At 36.4% G+C, this 18,976-nt stretch overlaps 2 protein-coding genes across 2 annotated transcripts; one reads left to right on the top strand and one right to left on the bottom strand.

The window, feature by feature from the left end:
* Positions 1-1,132: 1,132 nt before the first annotated feature.
* Positions 1,133-11,035, bottom strand: LOC311084814 (hexosaminidase D). Its single transcript, XM_084117111.1, has 14 exons — positions 10,775-11,035; positions 10,273-10,396; positions 9,904-10,186; positions 9,702-9,811; positions 9,311-9,398; positions 8,953-9,117; positions 7,517-7,700; positions 7,355-7,426; positions 6,863-7,067; positions 3,928-4,010; positions 3,696-3,771; positions 3,509-3,604; positions 3,316-3,405; positions 1,133-2,877 (listed from the first exon to the last, which is right to left on the bottom strand). The coding sequence occupies exons 2-14, from the start codon at positions 10,350-10,352 to the stop codon at positions 2,679-2,681; spliced, it is 1,731 nt and encodes a 576-aa protein (XP_083973237.1). The 5' UTR covers positions 10,353-10,396; positions 10,775-11,035; the 3' UTR covers positions 1,133-2,678.
* A 629-nt stretch (positions 11,036-11,664) lies between these two features.
* Positions 11,665-18,777, top strand: narfl (nuclear prelamin A recognition factor-like). Its single transcript, XM_084117666.1, has 11 exons — positions 11,665-11,801; positions 12,884-12,979; positions 13,115-13,258; positions 13,349-13,481; positions 14,568-14,702; positions 14,802-14,920; positions 15,329-15,458; positions 15,544-15,616; positions 15,695-15,832; positions 17,077-17,234; positions 18,075-18,777. The coding sequence occupies exons 1-11, from the start codon at positions 11,736-11,738 to the stop codon at positions 18,314-18,316; spliced, it is 1,434 nt and encodes a 477-aa protein (XP_083973792.1). The 5' UTR covers positions 11,665-11,735; the 3' UTR covers positions 18,317-18,777.
* The last annotated feature ends 199 nt before the right edge of the window (positions 18,778-18,976 follow it).

Genomic DNA, 18,976 nt, shown 5'->3' with positions numbered 1-18,976 from the left:
TCGAAAACCGGTCAGGGTTCAGCGATTGACAACATTATTACATATCGCTGTTTATTAAGTATTTTATTTATAATATATAGTTATATTTGATACGTATGTTAATCGTAATTTCATGTGTTCAATCCTAGTACATTTATTTTGGACTTTTTCTGCCTTAAAGGGATAACGTTAGTTCATAGTTTGTCATCATTTACTCACTCTCTTGTTGTTCCAAACTTGTATGAATTTCTTTCGTCTGTTGAAGTAAAATACATTTTCAAGAATGTTGGTAACCTTAAACCAGACAGTTGACCCTGGCAACCATTGACTTCCATAGTAGTTTAGTTTTCCTACTATGGAAGTCAATGGGTGTTGTCAACTGTCTGGTTACCAACATTCTTCAGACTCTTTTGTGTTCAACAGAGGGAAGGAACTCATACAGGTGTGGATCAACATGAGGGTGAGTAAATGATGACACATTTTTCATTTTTGGGTGAACTATCCCTTTAGTGTCCCAAGTTACTATCAGCTAGCTTTCAGTTCTCTGTCTCGGATCCGTTGACAATACCTGACTCAAAATAACAATTCGTTCACGTATAGGACATCGCCACAAACAAAGTCATTTCATTACAATGTTTGGTCCAAACCCAAAAACACAACAGTACATTTTGATATAAGGCAAGGCAAGGCAAGACAAGATTATTTTTATAGCACATTTCATACACTATGGCAATTCAAAGTGCTTTACATAGAAAGGAATAAAAAATAATCATAAAATATAGCCTATTAAGTAAATATTCTTATTGAACAGTAAATTGTCTTAATGACTGATTATCTATTAAATTATCTGTCACAAAACTGTCATATGTGATGTTAAACTTGAGAACTTTGAAAATAGAAGTGAAATATTAGCCTAGTTTCCTTCATACTTAAACATGATCAGAGATAAGTAACAACGCAATGATAAATGATTATCATACATGTTTACGCTGACTTTCATTCACAACTCTCAGACAGAGACATGTTTTATAACTGGCCCTATATTCACTGTGGAATGTATAGTGTCTGAATACTGGAAGCATAGAAACTATTCAATCTTAAATGTTGTTGAGATTTTGCATTAATAAGCAATGAAAACAATACAAGTACAAAATACATTTAACCATTTTTTATTCTACATTGTAAACCCCTCAAAACACAGAAATAAAAAAACAATTTCAAGCAAATCATGTTGATTCAAATCATGTTTTAGTATTATAATGCAAAATTAAGCTCCAGGACCAGCAGGTTTTCAGGTTTAATGCTTTTTTTATGGAACTGTGGCGAGCAGGACGAGGCAGAGGGCCGTGGGAGAACGGAGCGAGGCCGGTGGGCGTGATTGCTGATGAGCGACACCTGTGAGACGCACCAGTCTCGTATCTCTCACGGAGGAGCGGAAGCATAAAAGGAGGAGCTACGACAGGCCTGGACTTGTGTTTGTTTTATTATATGTGACAGCAGTCGTCCATGAGGGGCTGTTGTCAATGCACCAATGCACAGTGTACACGTCTTCAAAAAGTGCACGCACATGGGGAAACCGGGGATGGTTGTAACATTTTTGACCTTTCTGTCTATATCTTGGAGTACTTTTAAGCCAGTGTGTTCAAACTAGTTACAAGTGTCTGCTATCAAATCACATAGCTATTATCTTTGCAACACAAACAGAAAATGCATGGTTTAGTTTCAAACACGAGGAGTGAAATGTTACAATTCACCCCATAGTCTGGGTTAGTTGTAACATACCCTGGGGTGAGATGTAACATTATGAGATCCACCGGGGTGATATGTAACGTAATGAAATAAGGACTTTGAAAGCTTTTTATCCAACACTGACTTTTCAATATAACTGATGTGTGTGTCTGTGTGTGAAACTCTCAGTCATAGTAATTGACAATTATAAATTTAACTTGAACACAAACATTGTTTGTGTGTAAGCATGTTTGTTACTGTCAGAATTTGAAATTGAATATTGTGTGTGTGTGTGTGTGTGTGTGTGTGTGTGTGTGTGTGTGTGTGTGTGTACGTTTGTTACTGTCAGTTATAGTATTGGCCATAATAAAATTTTAATGTTTAATTTTAGGGTTAGGTTGTAACGTTTCATTGTTGTTACAACTAACCCAGAGTTATGTAGCCATGAACTAGCTCACCTTACAGCTAACAGGCAAAACATTAGCACTAACAACTTGCATGAAAAATATCTACACAGACACACAATAAACATCATTTAAATGTGATGAGTTTAACTATAAAGCAGAAATTCCCATAACAAAAATAAAGTAAAAAAAGGTACTTTCATACCTCAAAATAGTTTTTTCCACTCTAACATCTGTTGTGTTTGCCACAGGGCTCTACTTTATTACATGTGGAATAAGGACTAAACTGAGCATGTGCGAAGTGAATCAGGGGATTTGTAACTAGTTCCTGATTGGACAGATTGGAACTGTTACAGGTGACCTGTGTTACAACCATCCCCGGTCTCCCCTAGTGTAATTAAAGTACTTTTTTAGAGTACTACTTTTAATGTTATTACCAGTACCAGTGAAGCCTTCAGGAAATAAGCAGGATCCCTGAGGTAGAAAAAAAAACACCTGTTACTAAGAGCACGACAGGTTTGAAAGTCACATTTTGGAATATACTCCCTGTTGGCCCGCTCGTCCGTTTCACCTAGTTAACAAGGCATCAGCCTTTGGCTGTCCATTGAGTTTAATGATTCGTTCTACGTCAACCACCATTTCATTAAGTCTTTCTATGTGTTCGTTGACGTTCTCTTCCAACCACTCTTCTAATGTGTCTGGGTAGAAGATAGCATCCATACTTTGCTGGAAAGTTCTTAAAAAGAAATCCCATTCATTCATCAATCTGACAAGGAAGAAAAGCAAAATATTTAGGCTATTGTAAATATGTTTCACTTTACGCAACCCACAGCATGAACAAGCTTTGCTAGATCAACTCTTTGAACCAGAATTTCTAGTTTATGGTTTATAATAATCTCCTACACCTGATGGCAAACATACATTGTGACAAATACATTCATGAGTGTTGCATAACCTCTCCTGTTGTAATTAATGGAGAAGGATTAAACAGATTGATACAGACCAATTCATTAATGACCATCATTTGTGAACCGTTTCTGAGAACTTCAGTGAAAAGAACCGTCTCAAAACAACAACTGGCTCTCTATGACTGTGGGAAACCTGTATCTAAATAATAACCTAATTTTTTTAATGAAAAATATAAAAAGAAAATATACTTGCTAATAACTGTTGCTAATAAGAGTAAAAAAAAAAAAAAACTTACTTATTCAGTTTATCTTTGAAAAATGCAAGATTCCGAGGGTTTGCAAAGTTGCGTTTGCGATGATAAGAACTAAATGATCCCCTGAAATGGCTGCACAACACAAGACCAACAAAACAAGCAAGTGAAAGAGAATTAATACTGGCTTATGCGCTGAGTGAATGTCATTTGAGCTCATATTTTTCTGATCACTCACTAGCTTTGCGTGATCTTTTTGACTGAACTCTCAAGGCTGTCGTTGATCTTCTTCACCATTTTATAAACATCTGAGCCAGGAAAGGATACACTCTTACTGCAGAACATTCAAGAACAGATCTGTTACAAACAGTGTGTGTGTGTGTGTGTGTGTGTGTGTGTGTGTGTGTGTGTAAACATTTTCATACCACTCATTTTTGCTCAGCTGAATTTCACAGCCAATAATACGTTGTACTTCACTCTGTGCCTTGTCATCAAATGAACCTAACGCACACAAAACACATGACAGCATGATACCGTTACAATACCTCACATATGATTTTATTCCCATACTTAACCATTCCTGAAATAAAATGTGTTGGTCAGCATAATCCACATATACACCATATATCCATATACATGGATTTCATAAATACTCACCATATTTTAGTGTCAGAAGACAGACAGCCAAAGAAGGGATGGCCACCGGGAGAAGCTCACACAGCACCGTGTGATGCTCATACCTTAAACACACATTTTCAGTTTTTCATTAACCATAGTAATAGTCTACTGTTGTTGATACGCAATGCTTTTTCATTTACTACAGTGGTTCCCGAACTGGGGTATGTGAATTAACAGAGGGGGTGCGTAAACAAAATGCCGTGTTTTGCCGTTCATTTAATTCTACACCACCTTAAAATAACATTAAAACCGAGCATGCATTTCTGACAGGCAAAATGCCGTAAAAGGTGAAATACATGAGATCCAATCAAATTACCTCATCTTTTGAGATCAAAACTGACTGCATCCACACAAGCAGCGTGCATATGACAATGTACCTTTGTAAAAGTGAGGATTAAACATTTACTAGCACGGAGAACAAATATAGACACAGACTGTGCATACAGATATAAGACTCAAACTCTCTTCGATACAAAAACATACCCTGTGTGAGTTCTTATAGTTTTTGAAGTTGATAATATATTATTTAAGCAAGAATGCATTTTTTACCCAAATATCCACACGATTGCAAATGTGACATTGATTTTATACAACAGTTCAACAAACAAAATGGTAATACTAAGTGATGTACATTTTAACAGTATTCTCAGTATTGTTTGCTCTATTTTGTAACAAAATAGTAGTTCCAACGAAAGCAACAGCAGTTCCATTTCGAGTTCGGTTCACTCGGCATTGCGTCAGAGCTGGCGCTATGGGGTAATCCCCTCCTTCCTCAAATCTACTGAAGCCTTATGAAATTCACCCGCCAATGCGAAATAGAGGCGTCTCAGAGTGGCGGTCTGTCCTGTTTAAGGCACAAAATACTCCGGCCACACGCTTATTTGTTGCCTTCTGTGATAAAAACCGGTTGTCCAGTTGTTTTTCATATGGGTGTGTAGTGTTCGAGCGTCAAATAGGCTTTATGCCCAGCTGCACTACTTCCTGAACTTCAGCCAGCTCCTTTGTTTCCTGTCTGCCATTATTGGACAAACTGATTAATCCAGGTGTGCCTGACCTCAGTAGTCACAACAACAATAATCAGACACACCTGGATTAATCAGTTTGTCCAATAATGGCAGACAGGAAACAAAGGAGCTGGCTGAAGTTCAGGAAGTAGTGTAGCTGGGCATAAAGCCTATTGCATTGTTTTAGACACAAAATTCTTCAGCTTCTGTCATGTTATACACAAATGTGGCAGGTTACTGTCCGGGCCCTGACAAATGGCGGTTCCAATCCCATCTTGGACCAAATAACGCTGTCAAAGCATGCGTTCAAATGAGCACATTGAAACAGATCCTCGCGCAGGTTTGGCCAGGGGGGCTGGATTAGTGAACCTAAAATATGTCAAATTTCATGTTCAGATAGCGCATGTCAATCGGCATGTCGCTAATCATGTTCGCCCTGTAGAATGTCCTGGCAATAAAAATACCAAATGGCACAAAAAGGCTGATCACCTCGCCCCTCTACATGACCAACTCATGCTGAGCACTTGCACTGCAATTTTGCCTTTGCAAGAGGATTATATCTACCTGCTTCATAACTTGACGAACAGCATTTTTGGATGGTGTTCAAATTGGTCATGTGTACAAATTGTTCTTAACAGTTGTTAATGCCCCTGAAAAGTGGTGTTTAACTAGGTGGTATACTGTAGCTGGTTCACAGTCTGTTGTCACAGGCGCAAACACTGCAGCTTCTCTGGCTCTGCACAGATTATGGCCCTTGTAGGTTAAATCTATGTGCATTGCTGTTGTACACATTCATGGTGTAATAGGAACAGACGGGAATCAGTCATCGCTTTTTGGTTTTGCCCACACTGGTAGCATTTGTGGAAAAACCTATACCAGATGTGCTACGAGGCACCTTACTATGCATATTACTTTATACACGTGTTATTATAGCCTAAATGTTGCTTACTTGCATCTGATGTATTGTCTGTGCATGAGGAATCAAGTTAGCTGAAAGCAACACTCAGCCTTCGTCTTAAACGGTTTCAGCCCCACCGACATGGTGGTGTTGTCCAAGTGATTTATTTTGATGATATAGTTTAAGAAAAAAACTAAATTATTAAAGATTATTAAGAAAAAACATTATATAAGTTGTAAACCGCTATTTATTTGTACCACAGAGTCAGAATGTAAACCTGGAATCTGAGTGTTTTAGGATTCTGCACTCTGCTTTAGTCCAAAGATTTTGAGGCAATGGCGTCCAGCACCGCCTTATAGTGCGGGTGAGCCCGCCTCTATTTCGCTCGCTTGAATGGCATTGGCGGGTGAATTTTCGCCCACGAAATGTCTAGTTTCCTCCTCTCAAGGAACCAAGGTTACGTTAGGTAACCAGAGACGTTTTCAAAACACATCTGTGAATCATGAGAGACAATGATTCAATGACCCATTCATAAATACAGCCACTTGCTTAGTTAGTGATTGAATGAATGAATGAATGAATGAATGAATGACTCAATGACTCACTCATTAAGACAGTAACTTGGCGCCACCTACTGGCTTCGCTTGTTATCACTTCGTTTTTACCATCATTGCATTTTCTCTATTGAATTTTTGTGTTTGTTTAAAACATTTATTTTATAAAGTTATTTAAAATGCAATGTAACATCAATTTAAGGCGCAAATATGGTCCCTTAATGGAAAAGGTGGAAGTGGAGAAGTGGAAGAGAGGGGGTACGCAGAATAATGTTAATTGGCTCCGAGGGTACGCCACTGTAAAAAGTTTGGGAACCACTGATTTACTAGATCGCAAACACTGTAATGCTTTAGGTTTGGGAGTTCCTAAAACTTTTCCACCTTTTACAGTTTGCGTTATTGCACATTTAATGGCACAAAATATTTGAAGAAACAATCGAGTAAAACTGCAAGCGTACCTCTGCCAGCCAGTCAACACAATGCCTTGGAATCTCACAGACTTGTACTGCGGCATGGATGTAATGACTTCCTGCCACTGTAGGTGGTTTTTTAAATGGTGATCGATTGGAGTCCATATCTGGTCAATTCCAGAGGCTCCTTTAAAAGCACTAGCAAACCACACGTCCTGAAATCCAGCCTCCTCATACTTAGAGATATAGTTACCTACAAACAATAAGTAAATATTGTTTGAGAAAATGTTTGAGAAATTTTTTACAAATTTCAAAAGTTTGAGGTGGGAAAGATCATTCATTGTTTCATAAAGAAGGTGAATCGTTTCATAGGTGAATTTTTAACGTTTTTATAAAAGACTACAAAGAGAATTTTTTTTTTCTTCTGAATAATATGCATAGATGAATCATTCACAATAAGGAATATGTTTTAAGCGAATAAATTGGGGCAATATTTTCATGTTGACTTTGTCATTTATAAGACACAGAAGATGGCCTCACCGATCTCCTTCACGTTCATGTTTTGGGTGTACTCCCATATCATTGGCGATGCAAGATCTTGCAAACCTGATTCTAAAAATCAGAACCAAAAATATTATTGAATTTATCAAAATTGACACCTGCAATTTAAAGAAATAATGAATTTAAAGGCTTGCATTAAACCTTTGATAGATTTGGAGCTGAGCTTCCTAAACATGTCATCCCACAAGATCAGCTTGATTCCTTGCTTCATTTTGGTCATAAATTTCCCCACTGCGGTCACATGATTTAGGAACAGCCTTCCCATGTCTCCACTGTTGGCCTCCAACCAGCGCTTCGAATCTTCGCTTTCGCCCAGGCCACGCACCTAAATGTATTATATCAAAAGTGGACAGCGCTGGGGGTTACGCATTACAAGTAACATGAGTTATGGGTTACACTTTATTTTAAGGTGTCATTGTTACAGTGTAATTATATATTTAAGTACTGAGTAATATTAAGCAACTACATGTACTTACTATAGGGTTAGGGTAGGATTTGGTTGAGGGTTAGTTGCATGTAATTATGCATAATTTACTGTTAATTACTACGGTAATTACATATGTAACAAGGACGTAATTAATAATACTTGTAATCAGATTACTTTTTTCATGTAAATAGTAAAGCAATGCATTACTTTTAAATTTACAAGAAAATATCTGAGATACTTTTTCAAATATGCTCAATTACACAAATATACTTTATGCATTTAATCTCACTTTATTAACCAATGTCTTTGCTGTTGACATTTGATGATCTAATTCAACCATAGTACTAAGCAAAAATAACTATAGATAAGCATCACATGTGTTAATTTTTTTTTTAAATATTGCTGAAGAAAGAATGTTGAACTTTCTTCTCTTGCATTGTGTTCTTCTGCAATCCAGGGGTGCGTTTCCCAAAAGCATCGTTAGCCAAATATGGTCGCAAGTTATGTTGTTATCTTCGCTTTCGCCCAGGCCACGCACCTAGATGTATTTTATCGAAAGTGGACAGTGCTGGGGGTTACGCATTACAAGAAACATGAGTTATGTACTCAGATTACTTTTTTCAAGTAAATTGTAAAGTAATGCATTACTTTTAAATTTACAAGAAAATATCTGAGATATTTTTCAAATATGCTCAATCACACAAATATACTTTATGTTTATCTCACTTTATTAACCGATTTGCGAAAAATACGGTTTTCGGGAAACAGTCGTGACTAGCACGTTGATTTCTTCAACAATGCATCGCATTAGCTGCACCCAATACTGTATAGAGGTGACTTGAGATGAGGTTTATTTGTTTAACTTTTGTTGTGAAAGGGTCTTTACATTTGTCAAGAATATAACTTTTTTTGTTATTGAAAAACAAACAAGCAAGCCCAGCCCAACCCAGATGAGAAAAAGTAACAAAGCTTTAGGGTGTAACAAAATATTATAATGCATTACTTTTAAAAGTAACTTCCCCAACACTGACAGTGGATAAAAATCATTCACTCAAAAATGAAAACAATCTCATCATGCCTTTCTGTTATTTTCTTTCTTTCATGAAACGACAATTTTTAACTGATCCGTAAAGAATAAAGATCCACCGACCTCGTCAGCTCCAATATGGAACCACTTTGCATCCCAGTGCTTCTTCATAACTTGAGTTAACATGTCCTGAACAAGTTCCATGCTTTCTGGGGCCAGAGGGTTTAGGCTATTGGGAAACGTTTCCACTTCTCTCAATCTGAAATACTTCTTGTGTTTTAACACAAACTGAAATGTGAACAGAAAGACTGGTTAAGTGTAAGCAGGAGTGTTAGGCATGCTAATAAAGTCAAGTAAAATAACAATGCATCTACGGCATTTGAATGAGTTTTGCCTCCAAACATAGAAAAATGTAAAGGTGCCTTTAGCGCTTTACTGAAGTATATGTAGTTTTATGATAATTAGCTTCTTCTGTACTTGCCTCCATGTGTCCGAACACCTGCACAAGAGGAATTAGTTCAAGCTTGTGCTGTTTGGCAAGTGACTTAATTTCCTCTATATCTTCCGGACTTTACCGTAAACAATAAAGACAAACAAGTGGGGGAAATACGTGTAAATAGAGATTAAGAGAAAGAGGTACAAATCATGAGATTATGATCACTCAATATATTATAACAACAGTTCACCCAAAAATTGTATGGAAAAGTGCTGCATACAGTAACTATTCTTCAGGATACCTACTTTTGCATTCCACAAAAAATAACCGCACACAGCTTTGGAATGACATGAGAGTGAGTAAATAATGGAATTTCAATTTTTGAGTCAAATTAAGTCAAGTTCAGCCCATCAGAAGCTCAGAATCAGTAACACACCTGTACGCAAAGCTTGATTTGAGAATTGCGAGCTCCCCCTCATAGGGAAACATATCCTCATATTCCAGCAATATCCCATTAGCACCCAGAGATGACAGTAGAGGGAATATCTGTTAAAGAACACGAAGGAAAACTTTAAAAAGGACACTATTCATACATACACGTTTGAAACACATTCCAGTTTGCATACACTGATTCCCACCTCTTTGAGGTATGTGACTTTGGGTGCTGCACCTTTCAGATCTAAGTGTACAATCTTTAGTGGATCTGTCTGTGTATCATCAGAAACTTCTGGCTCAAAGTCCTCTTGGTTTGATTGGATCATGTTTTTTTCCACTGGCTGAACCACTGGGTCGTCTGTATCTTTGTTTTTCTCAGGATCTTCCTGATTTTCATCCAAATTCTGCTGCGGGAGACGCTGGTCACCCCAGAACTTACCATCTTGTATGGTTTGGTGTGTCTTTCCACTTGTGTCTTTGCTTGAGCTATAAATAGAGGGTAAATAAACTGCTATTATGAGCTTTACGATGCACGTGTGTATATGGAGACCTTTGAGACTTACAATCCTCACCTTTGGCTAAAGATAAATTTCCAAATGGTAACAACCACCAATCCGCCGACGATTAACCTCAGTAACTTTTGATTGTTCATGTTAGTGTCTCTGCAGGTGGATGGGATAAACCAACTCAGGTGACCTTTAAAATACAAAATTTGCATTGGAAATCAACACATAATGGCAAGCTAAAATGTTTTACCTGTTAGTGTTTATAATGTCAATAGAAAAAAAACTCCTCTTCTAAATACGTATTTATTATTAAATATATGTATTTATAGTAATAATCATAATCATCATCATCATAAAACACTTTGAAAGCACTTTACAAATGCAAATTAGCAAATGGTCCGGTTTAAAAAAAGAAAATGCATCAATAAGCTAGATCAAAAATACAGCATGGATTTTATTTATTTTCTCACAATTCTGACTTACAGGAGAAATGTTTTCCTTACATAGAGGCTTTATAAATGGATGCATCTTGCTATTACTCTACTTACTCTACTAAACGTCTACTTACTTTTTAAAAGATCATCAATTCTTTAGGGGAAATAAATCCTCTTTGATGCAGGAAAGCAGACATACATTTACTTCCGTAAGTAAGTGCATTTGTGCGCTTGAAACCTAGACAATTTCAACCCTGGCTCAACCTGTTTAACCGTGTGACGTTCTCACGGCAGCTTATTTGCATTGGCAATTTATGATGACATATGGTTGGCTTGGTTGGCAAACTCACTTGACCAGAAGCGAACACCTGACAGTGAAAGTAAGAGTGCACGTCACATCGACACTTTACGACGTGTGTTATTCCGATAGGCGATCGTAATATGTCTTATACATGCGCATATAAATAATACCAGTTACTACAGTACAACATAAATTTTGTACAGCATGTTACAGTACAACATACATGACTTACCGTTGTTCAAAAAAAAGTTGACAGTTGACATTACATGTCAAGAACGTAACATCGGAGCCCTGCTATGTTAGACTAACGTTACATTATATACTCCAGCTAAAGCATTATCTAAATATTCTTTTTAAGACAAAAACTATCTAAATATTTAAAAATATTTTTTGCCAGTTATATTTTAGAAAGTCCGAATCTGAGAGCACTAGTGAAATTTGTATTTTGCATTGTTTTAATGTAGCTATTACATGCTTATAAATTGCATAATCAGCATTAAGTTAAATAGTTTAATCTCAATGTTTTTAGAAAAACAATAAGATGTTTGCCTTATATGAAAATATGTAAAATATTTTATTTTATTTTATATTTTATAAAACAAGTGTGACATGTGACAATACAGTTGACCTGTAGTCATATCAGCTGATTTCTTTTAAGTCCCGCCTTTATCCTCTTACTGTTTGCTTTGATTGGGCAGAGCCTCTATTAGGCGGTCTACGATTGGAGAGTTTAGAAGTCATTCACAGAGCCCTACCAACCACAGCACAGGCATACGGGTAGCAGTAAAAAAACAATGGCGTCGCATTTCAGCGGTGTGCTTCAGCTCACGGATTTGGATGATTTTATCACTCCGTCTCAGGTTGAATTGTTGTTTCTGTCCGTAACATTAAAAGCAGCCACATTTCTGTTAATTTAACGCATTTACATTTAATCAGCTTAATATGTTGGGCAAAAAATGGTCAGCTGATCAAAAGATAAATGGATGTAACATTGTATACAGATAACGATACCGTTTCTAAGAGGTCTTGTTTTTTCTTGTAAATACGGTAAATGCTTATTTTGGTACATTTGCTTAGTTCGAGCTCCTAAGGATGGGCACACATTATTTGCTCTGTCAGATACAGAAAGTGACTGTCTAAAACCTAATGATCTGCCAACTACTGTAACTGTTATATAAAATTAATGTACAGTGGTCCTAAAAAGTTTTTGTACACTTTAGGCACAATTAAATGTCGCTGCATTAGATAAAATATCCAACCAAATGTTTTATTTGTAAGAAAAACAGTGCAAACATAACTTTAAAACAAAACAGATGACAAACACAAGTTTGTTGGATATTATATTCTATTCAAAATTTATTTTGACAGTTTGTCATGCACTGAAATTTACTGCTACACCATTTAATAAAAAATTATTGCCGATAACACTTGGTTTGATATTTTGACATATCATATATTTGTCATCTAAATCAATAACAGTCGTACATTTTTAACTATGACCTAAGTGTCTAAAAGTTTGGGGTCAGGAATGAGTTTGAAATGACTCTCTTCTGCTCACCAAGGCTGCATTTAGTTGATCAAAAATATAGTAAAAACAATAATATTGTAAAATATATTATTACAATTTAAAATAACTGTTTTCTATTTGAATATGTAAATTAAAATGTAATTTATTCCCGTGTTGTCATTATCCATGTTGAAAACAGTTGTGCTGCTTAATATTTTAGGTGTAAACCATGATACTTTTTTCAGAATTCTTTGATGAATAGAAAGTTGAAAAGAAAAGCATTTATTTGAAACAGAAATATTTTGTAACACTATAAATATCTATACAATTTTATGCACCCTTGCTGATTAAAAGTAAATTAATTTCTTAAAACATTTAAACGGTAATGTATACCAGAATATAATTTCACCGTTGTTAATTTGCCCAATTTATCAGGAATGTGTAAAGCCTGTAAAGGTGGAAAAGAAACAGGGCAGGTCTGTGGCTAAAATCCAGATAGAAGATGACGGCAGTTATTTTCAGGTCCATCAGGTGAGTACAAATTATGCAACTTTTATTTTGAGCCAGTATTGTGGTGTTGTGTCTTGTTTCATTTGATAGCAAAAAGCAAAGTATGTTTTTGATTTGTAACCTTAGATAGATATGTTGAATATTCTTATTTCTCAGGATGGTCAAAAGGAAAAGTTGGAGAAAGCCAAGATTACGCTGAACGACTGTCTCGCTTGCAGTGGCTGCATCACGTCTGCGGAAAGTGTCCTTATCACCCAACAGAGTCATGAGGAACTGTACCGTGTGCTACGTCTTAATAAAGTGTGCAGTGCTTTACACTCATTAAACTGCATTTAACTTTTTGCTCCAAATGAATAGTTCACCTAAAAACATGTTTGTGTCTCTGAGCAGCAGGTTAGCAGTAGCGAGCAGAAGGTGGTGGTGGTGTCTGTATCGCCTCAGTCAAGAGCCTCTCTAGCTGCACACTACGGTCTCAAAAGCAGTGAGGTGGCCCACAGACTCACCAGATTCCTGAAAAATTTGGGTGAGTTGGAGTCCGCAATTCATCTGATCAGTCAAAGACATCCTCCTATGGAAGCTTATTTCTGCCATGAAATTAAAAATACATTAAAAAAAGGCAATAGCGACTTTTTTCTTAAAATTATTTTTTTCCGGAGAATTGTTTAAAGTCAGAATGGCGAGACAAAATTTGCAAATACCTTTTTTATTTTTTAGTCCGTGGCAGGAAAAAAAAGAATTGCAAGTTTAGAATTTCTAAGGAAAAAGAATTATCAGATGAAAACTCCGAATTAGGAGGGGAAAAATCAGAATTGCGAAATGTAAACTAAGAATTACAAGGAAAAATGTCAAAATTCCGAGATGAAAACTCGGAATTACAAGAAAAAATTTCAGAATTATAAACTTAGAATTACAAGAAAAATGTCAGAATTATGAGATGTTGACTCAGATTTCCAAGAAAAAAATCTCAGAATTATCAGATGAAAACTCAGATTTAGGAGGAGAAAAATCTGAATTGCAAAATGTAAACTAAGAATTACAAGGAAAAATGTCAAAATTACGAGATGTAAACTCGGAATTATAAGAAAAAATTTCAGAATTATAATATGTAAACTTAGAATTACAAGAAAAATTTCAGAATTATGAGATGTTGACTCGGAATAACAAGAAAAATGTCAGAAATATGATATGTAAACTTAGAATTACAAGGAAAAAGTCAGAATTATGAGATGTTGACTCAGATTTACAAGAAAAAATCTCAGAATTACGAGATGTAAACTCAGAATTAGGAGGGAAAAAAAGTCTGAATTATGAGATGAAAACTCGGAATTACAAGAAAAATGTCAGAAATATGAAATGTCAACTTAGAATTACAAGAAAAAGTCCGAATTATGAGATGTTGACTCGGAATTACAAGAAAAATGTCAGAATTACGAGATGTAAGCTCAGAATTAGGAGATAAAGTCAAAAGAGTGAGATGTAAACTCAGAATTAGGAGTTTATAACTTACATTTGTGAGCTATTGTCAGAATTGTGACATTGCTAAATGGCTTTCCATATGCTCCTCTGCGTATTGAGATCATGAAAGTGCTCTTTCACACGGATCTTTCAGGTGTCCATCATGTGTTTGAGACCGGCTTCAGTCGCTCTTTCAGCCTGTTAGAAAGCCAGAAGGAGTTTCTGGAGCGATTCAGTCGGAAGGAAGTGGACAAGAAGGCCCTACCGATGCTGGCGTCTGCGTGTCCAGGTAGTCTTTTCTCAATCTGTGTTCTTATTTTCTGAAATATTCATGGTGGTGTGCTTTATTATGGGTCCAACATGGATTTATTCTCTGTATTTCATCCAGGGTGGATTTGCTATGCTGAGAAGACTCATGGTGAATTCGTCCTCCCGTACATCAGCACAACGCGCTCGCCCCAGCAGATCATGGGTTCTCTAGTCAAGGGCTATTTTGCCTCTCAGGAGGTACTAAACAATTAATTTCTGTTCACAGAGGGAAGAACTGCCCACAATGCTTTGTGCCAAATACGAAGTCCCACATTAAAAAACCTGTATTGTTTCATTGTAGTTTAACTACTATGTACATTATTTTCTTATGTAAAGTGAATATAAACTTTGCTTTGGTCTCTGCACATGTAAAGCCTTTTGTTTTGCAGCTTTCACAAGAGTCTGTACCACAGAAAAGGCTAATCTATGGAACACACACACTATTGAACACATAACTTTATTTACATTGGGTATTAAGTAAACATAGTAAATAAAATGACAAGCAGCCTTTAAATATTTCTCAGTTAAGTTATGTCTCACCTATTTTCATTTACATGACAAAATCAAGGTGAAAAGGCATTTCATCTCCATCATTTGCTTTGATAGGGTATTTTACCACAGAAGATCTACCATGTGACTGTGATGCCCTGCTATGATAAGAAACTAGAGGCTTCCAGACCAGACTTTTACCTTAGCGATTTTGAGACCAGAGAGGTGGACTGTGTTATCACTTCAGGTGAGTGAATCTAACAACATTAAAAGATGAACAGGTGTACAACAACGAGGCTCAGTCGCTCATCTTGTATGCGTTTGGTTCACAGGAGAAGTTCTGAAGATGTTGGAGGAGGAGAATGTGTCCTTGAGAGATGTGGAGTTGGCTCCTTTAGACACGATGTGAGTTCTTCATGTTTGCCAAACCAATAGTATTAATACATAATAGAAATTATGTCATGCATGAATGTGTGTTTTTAGGTTCAGTAACGTCTGTGGGGAGGAGCTGCTGCGTCACGCAGGAAGTGGATCTGGAGGATATCTTCATCACATCTACAAACATGCCGCAAAACAGCTGTTTGGGGTTGAAGTAGATGAACTGACTTACAAGACAGTGAAGTATGTCTGAACACAGCAATACTGTTACAAAGATCCCAGAACTGGGTTATATGTACACTACCGGTCAAAAGGTTGGGGGTCAGTCTTTTTTTGTTGTTGTTAAAGAAATTAATACTTTTATTAATCAAGGATGCATTTAATTTAATTAATAAAGGATGCATTAAATTTGATCAAAAGTGTTACAAAAGATTTTAAAATTAAAATAAATGTTGTCCTTTTAAACTATGAATCTCTTTAAAAATGTATCGGTTTTAAGTATTAAGCAGCAAAAAAATGTAACATTGAATATTAAGAAATCATATTAGAATGATTTCTGGAGGATCATGTGACTCTGAAGACTGGAGTAATGATGCTGAAAATACAGCTTTGATCACAGGAGTAAATTACATTTTAAAATATATTCAAATAGAAAAAAGTTATTTCAAATTGTAGTAATATTTCACAAATAAAGCAGAAGAGACTTCTTTCAAAAACATAAAAAAATGTTACCAACCCAAACTTTTGAATGGTAGTGTATACACTTTATTGATATTTTAATAAATATTACCTAAATAATGAATATTCATTTTAAGGTTGAGATAGTTTGGAATTAATAAATGTTAAATGGTTCCATCAGGGTTTCCACAGACCGGGAAAACCTAGAAATATGAGAGAATTTTTAAAAGTGTGATTTTTCAGGTCTGGAAAAGTCCAAATTATTAATAATAACCTTAGATCATGGTAATATCATGGAATATAGCCAGTAGATACACCCAGTTCTTTTGAAAGTTCTCTTTTGACTAGAAATTACTAGAAAGAAATCACCCAGTAATTTCTAATTTACTGATTACCAATTGAATCTAATTTCTGTATAAAATGATTTTTAAAAATAACTATTTAAAACAATTTTACGACTGGAAATTGGTCAGAAATTGCAGTTGCCATTTAATACCATGGTATTATTTGAAGTGCACTGGAGCACAGTGTAAATACCTTGGTATATGAATATAATAATCATTCAGTTCCATGGTATGCATCAAAGCGCCTTAGTATTAACAAGATACCCTGATACCTTTACCATGGTATTACCACAGTACTGTTTTGTTAAGGAATAATATGCTTGTCGCATTTGATTTATTTAAAAAGACTGTTCTGAACAAGTGTTTGTTCTTCAAATAAAACTTCCAAAAGTTGTGTATTGTGGTAGTGCCTCAGTACTTTTTTCGTAAGGTACATTTTATTTGTCTCTCTTTTTGTTCAAACAGAAACAAGGACTTCCAGGAAGTCACTCTGGAGAAGGATGGTCAAGTTCTGCTGCGTTTTGCTGCCGCCTACGGCTTCAGGAACATTCAGAACCTGGTGCAGAAGCTGAAAAGAGGGAAGTCACCGTACCATTTTGTAGAAGTGATGGCATGTCCGTCAGGTAGGAGATTATGCCACTAGTTCTGTTCTCTTGAATAATATCTGTTCTCAACTTGCATAACCTGTTAGGTTCCTATCATACACCAGGCAAGTGTATTTTGCCAGTTTCAGCCTGAAGCAGTTATCGTCACATCGTGCTCCACGTTGTTTAAATAGCAAATGCATTTGTGCCCATGGGCTGCTGGCCTGAAAATGAGGTGTGTTCAGGTGCATTGTTGGCGCGTTGCTATTTTGAGCCAACTGAAATATTTTTTTTGTTAAAGAGCGCGTTAGTAATGTGCGCCTATAGGCGGGTCCACAATGCGCGTACACTCTGCTTATTACACACATGGACACGCAGCAGCACACAAAAATAAAATAAAAGGATTACAATGTAAAAGATTATTATTGTGTACATAAAGATATGGTGGAATCCGGCTTGTCCCGTAGATGGTCTGCTCACACGCTTTAACCTCGCGCACGAGCAGATCCGTTTGCGCTCTGGAGAAGCGTTCGGTCTTTCCGCTTGCAAATTCCGCCATGTAAATAGCGAATCCGCCATGGCGCGAGCGCAACTGGCTTTTATAGGGAATGGGAGATGAGTCTCTGATTGGTTTATTGCACATTATGCCCAAAACACACCCATTACTCATTAAGAGAATAGGGACAACCCTCTTAGACCATGCGCCGGGTGCGCCGACCATTTTTCCCGTCGTTAAACTAGCAAAAGTGGATTCGGACACGCCCTAAATGCACTTGAGCTTTAGACCATGCGCTTAGATCGTTAAAATAGGGCCCTTAATGTTAGTCAGTGTTGTTTAGTAGCGTCTGATTCACAAACGTGTTTAATTGAACTCCACAGGATGTCTTAACGGCGGCGGTCAGCTCAAACCTTCATCAGATCAATCCAACAAAGAGTTGCTGCAGCAGGTGGAGGAGTCTTACAACGGTGAACGTACCGCAGCGCCAGAGGAGGACTCGCGAGTGGCTGAACTCTATCAGCGCTGGGTGGAGAGCGTGGGAGAGGAGAAAGCCCGACAGTTACTGCACACGCAGTACCACGCCGTAGAAAAAAACAACAGTGGCCTCACTATAAAGTGGTGAGGACACTGATCAACCAACTACATTGTTAGCGTTTTTCCTTTCTATGGGCGTTAAGGCAATATCTAACATGCATTAGACACTACACCAGCTATACATGTTATTACGTTTGAATGGACAGATGAAGTAATATTTCCTGCAAATATGCGTCTATCAGATATCTGCTGAAGAACGTTGAGTTCAGATTACATAACCGGCCTTTATGTATTTTACACTTGTCCATGAATGTTGCCTTGTTTTATTTACTCTCATTTATCCATGAGTTTTTTTGTTTTTTGAAAGTGTTGAATGCTTCTGTAAATTCATTGTTACTATGTAGTATGCACTGAAAACAGTACTTTTTGAGAATATATTTTGATTCATGATAACAATAAAAATGATAAGGTTACCCTGTATATAATCATTCCATGAATGTAATTATATTTATTGAGGAAATAAACTATACATATATTTTACTCAATAAATTTGTGTGCATTTGTGATTTTCTTTTTTTTTCAGGCATTTTAATTTATCCTTTTTTTTTCCTTCTTCCAAAAAGCAACAACAAAAACATTCATATTAAAATTGGTCCTGCACAGTACATTATTTTCATTTGTGTAACATGGTATTTAAAACAGGATTATAAACCTTGAATTATGGTATAATTTTATTTAAATTTTATAC

The sequence above is a fragment of the Abramis brama genome (genome assembly GCF_963993115.1).
Source record: "Abramis brama genome assembly, chromosome: 1".
NCBI lineage: Eukaryota > Metazoa > Chordata > Actinopteri > Cypriniformes > Leuciscidae > Abramis > Abramis brama.
Note: the sequence above shows the minus strand (reverse complement) of the source record. Positions and strands in the feature narration are given on the sequence as shown.

What these genes read in the sequence shown, in the direction of transcription:
- LOC311084814 (XM_084117111.1), bottom strand. Translation starts at nt 10,352, where the DNA reads ATGAACAATCAAAAGTTACTGAGGTTAATCGTCGGCGGATTGGTGGTT. An exon ending in AAATCAAGCTTTGCGTACAG is followed by an intron (nt 9,399 to 9,701) that starts GTGTGTTACTGA and finishes TTTACGGTAAAG; the next exon opens with TCCGGAAGATATAGAGGAAA. An exon ending in GTGTTGACTGGCTGGCAGAG is followed by an intron (nt 4,011 to 6,862) that starts GTACGCTTGCAG and finishes TGTGTGTTTAAG; the next exon opens with GTATGAGCATCACACGGTGC.
- narfl (XM_084117666.1), top strand. Translation starts at nt 11,736, where the DNA reads ATGGCGTCGCATTTCAGCGGTGTGCTTCAGCTCACGGATTTGGATGAT. An exon ending in ATTTTATCACTCCGTCTCAG is followed by an intron (nt 11,802 to 12,883) that starts GTTGAATTGTTG and finishes CCAATTTATCAG; the next exon opens with GAATGTGTAAAGCCTGTAAA. An exon ending in GTGTGCTACGTCTTAATAAA is followed by an intron (nt 13,259 to 13,348) that starts GTGTGCAGTGCT and finishes GTCTCTGAGCAG; the next exon opens with CAGGTTAGCAGTAGCGAGCA.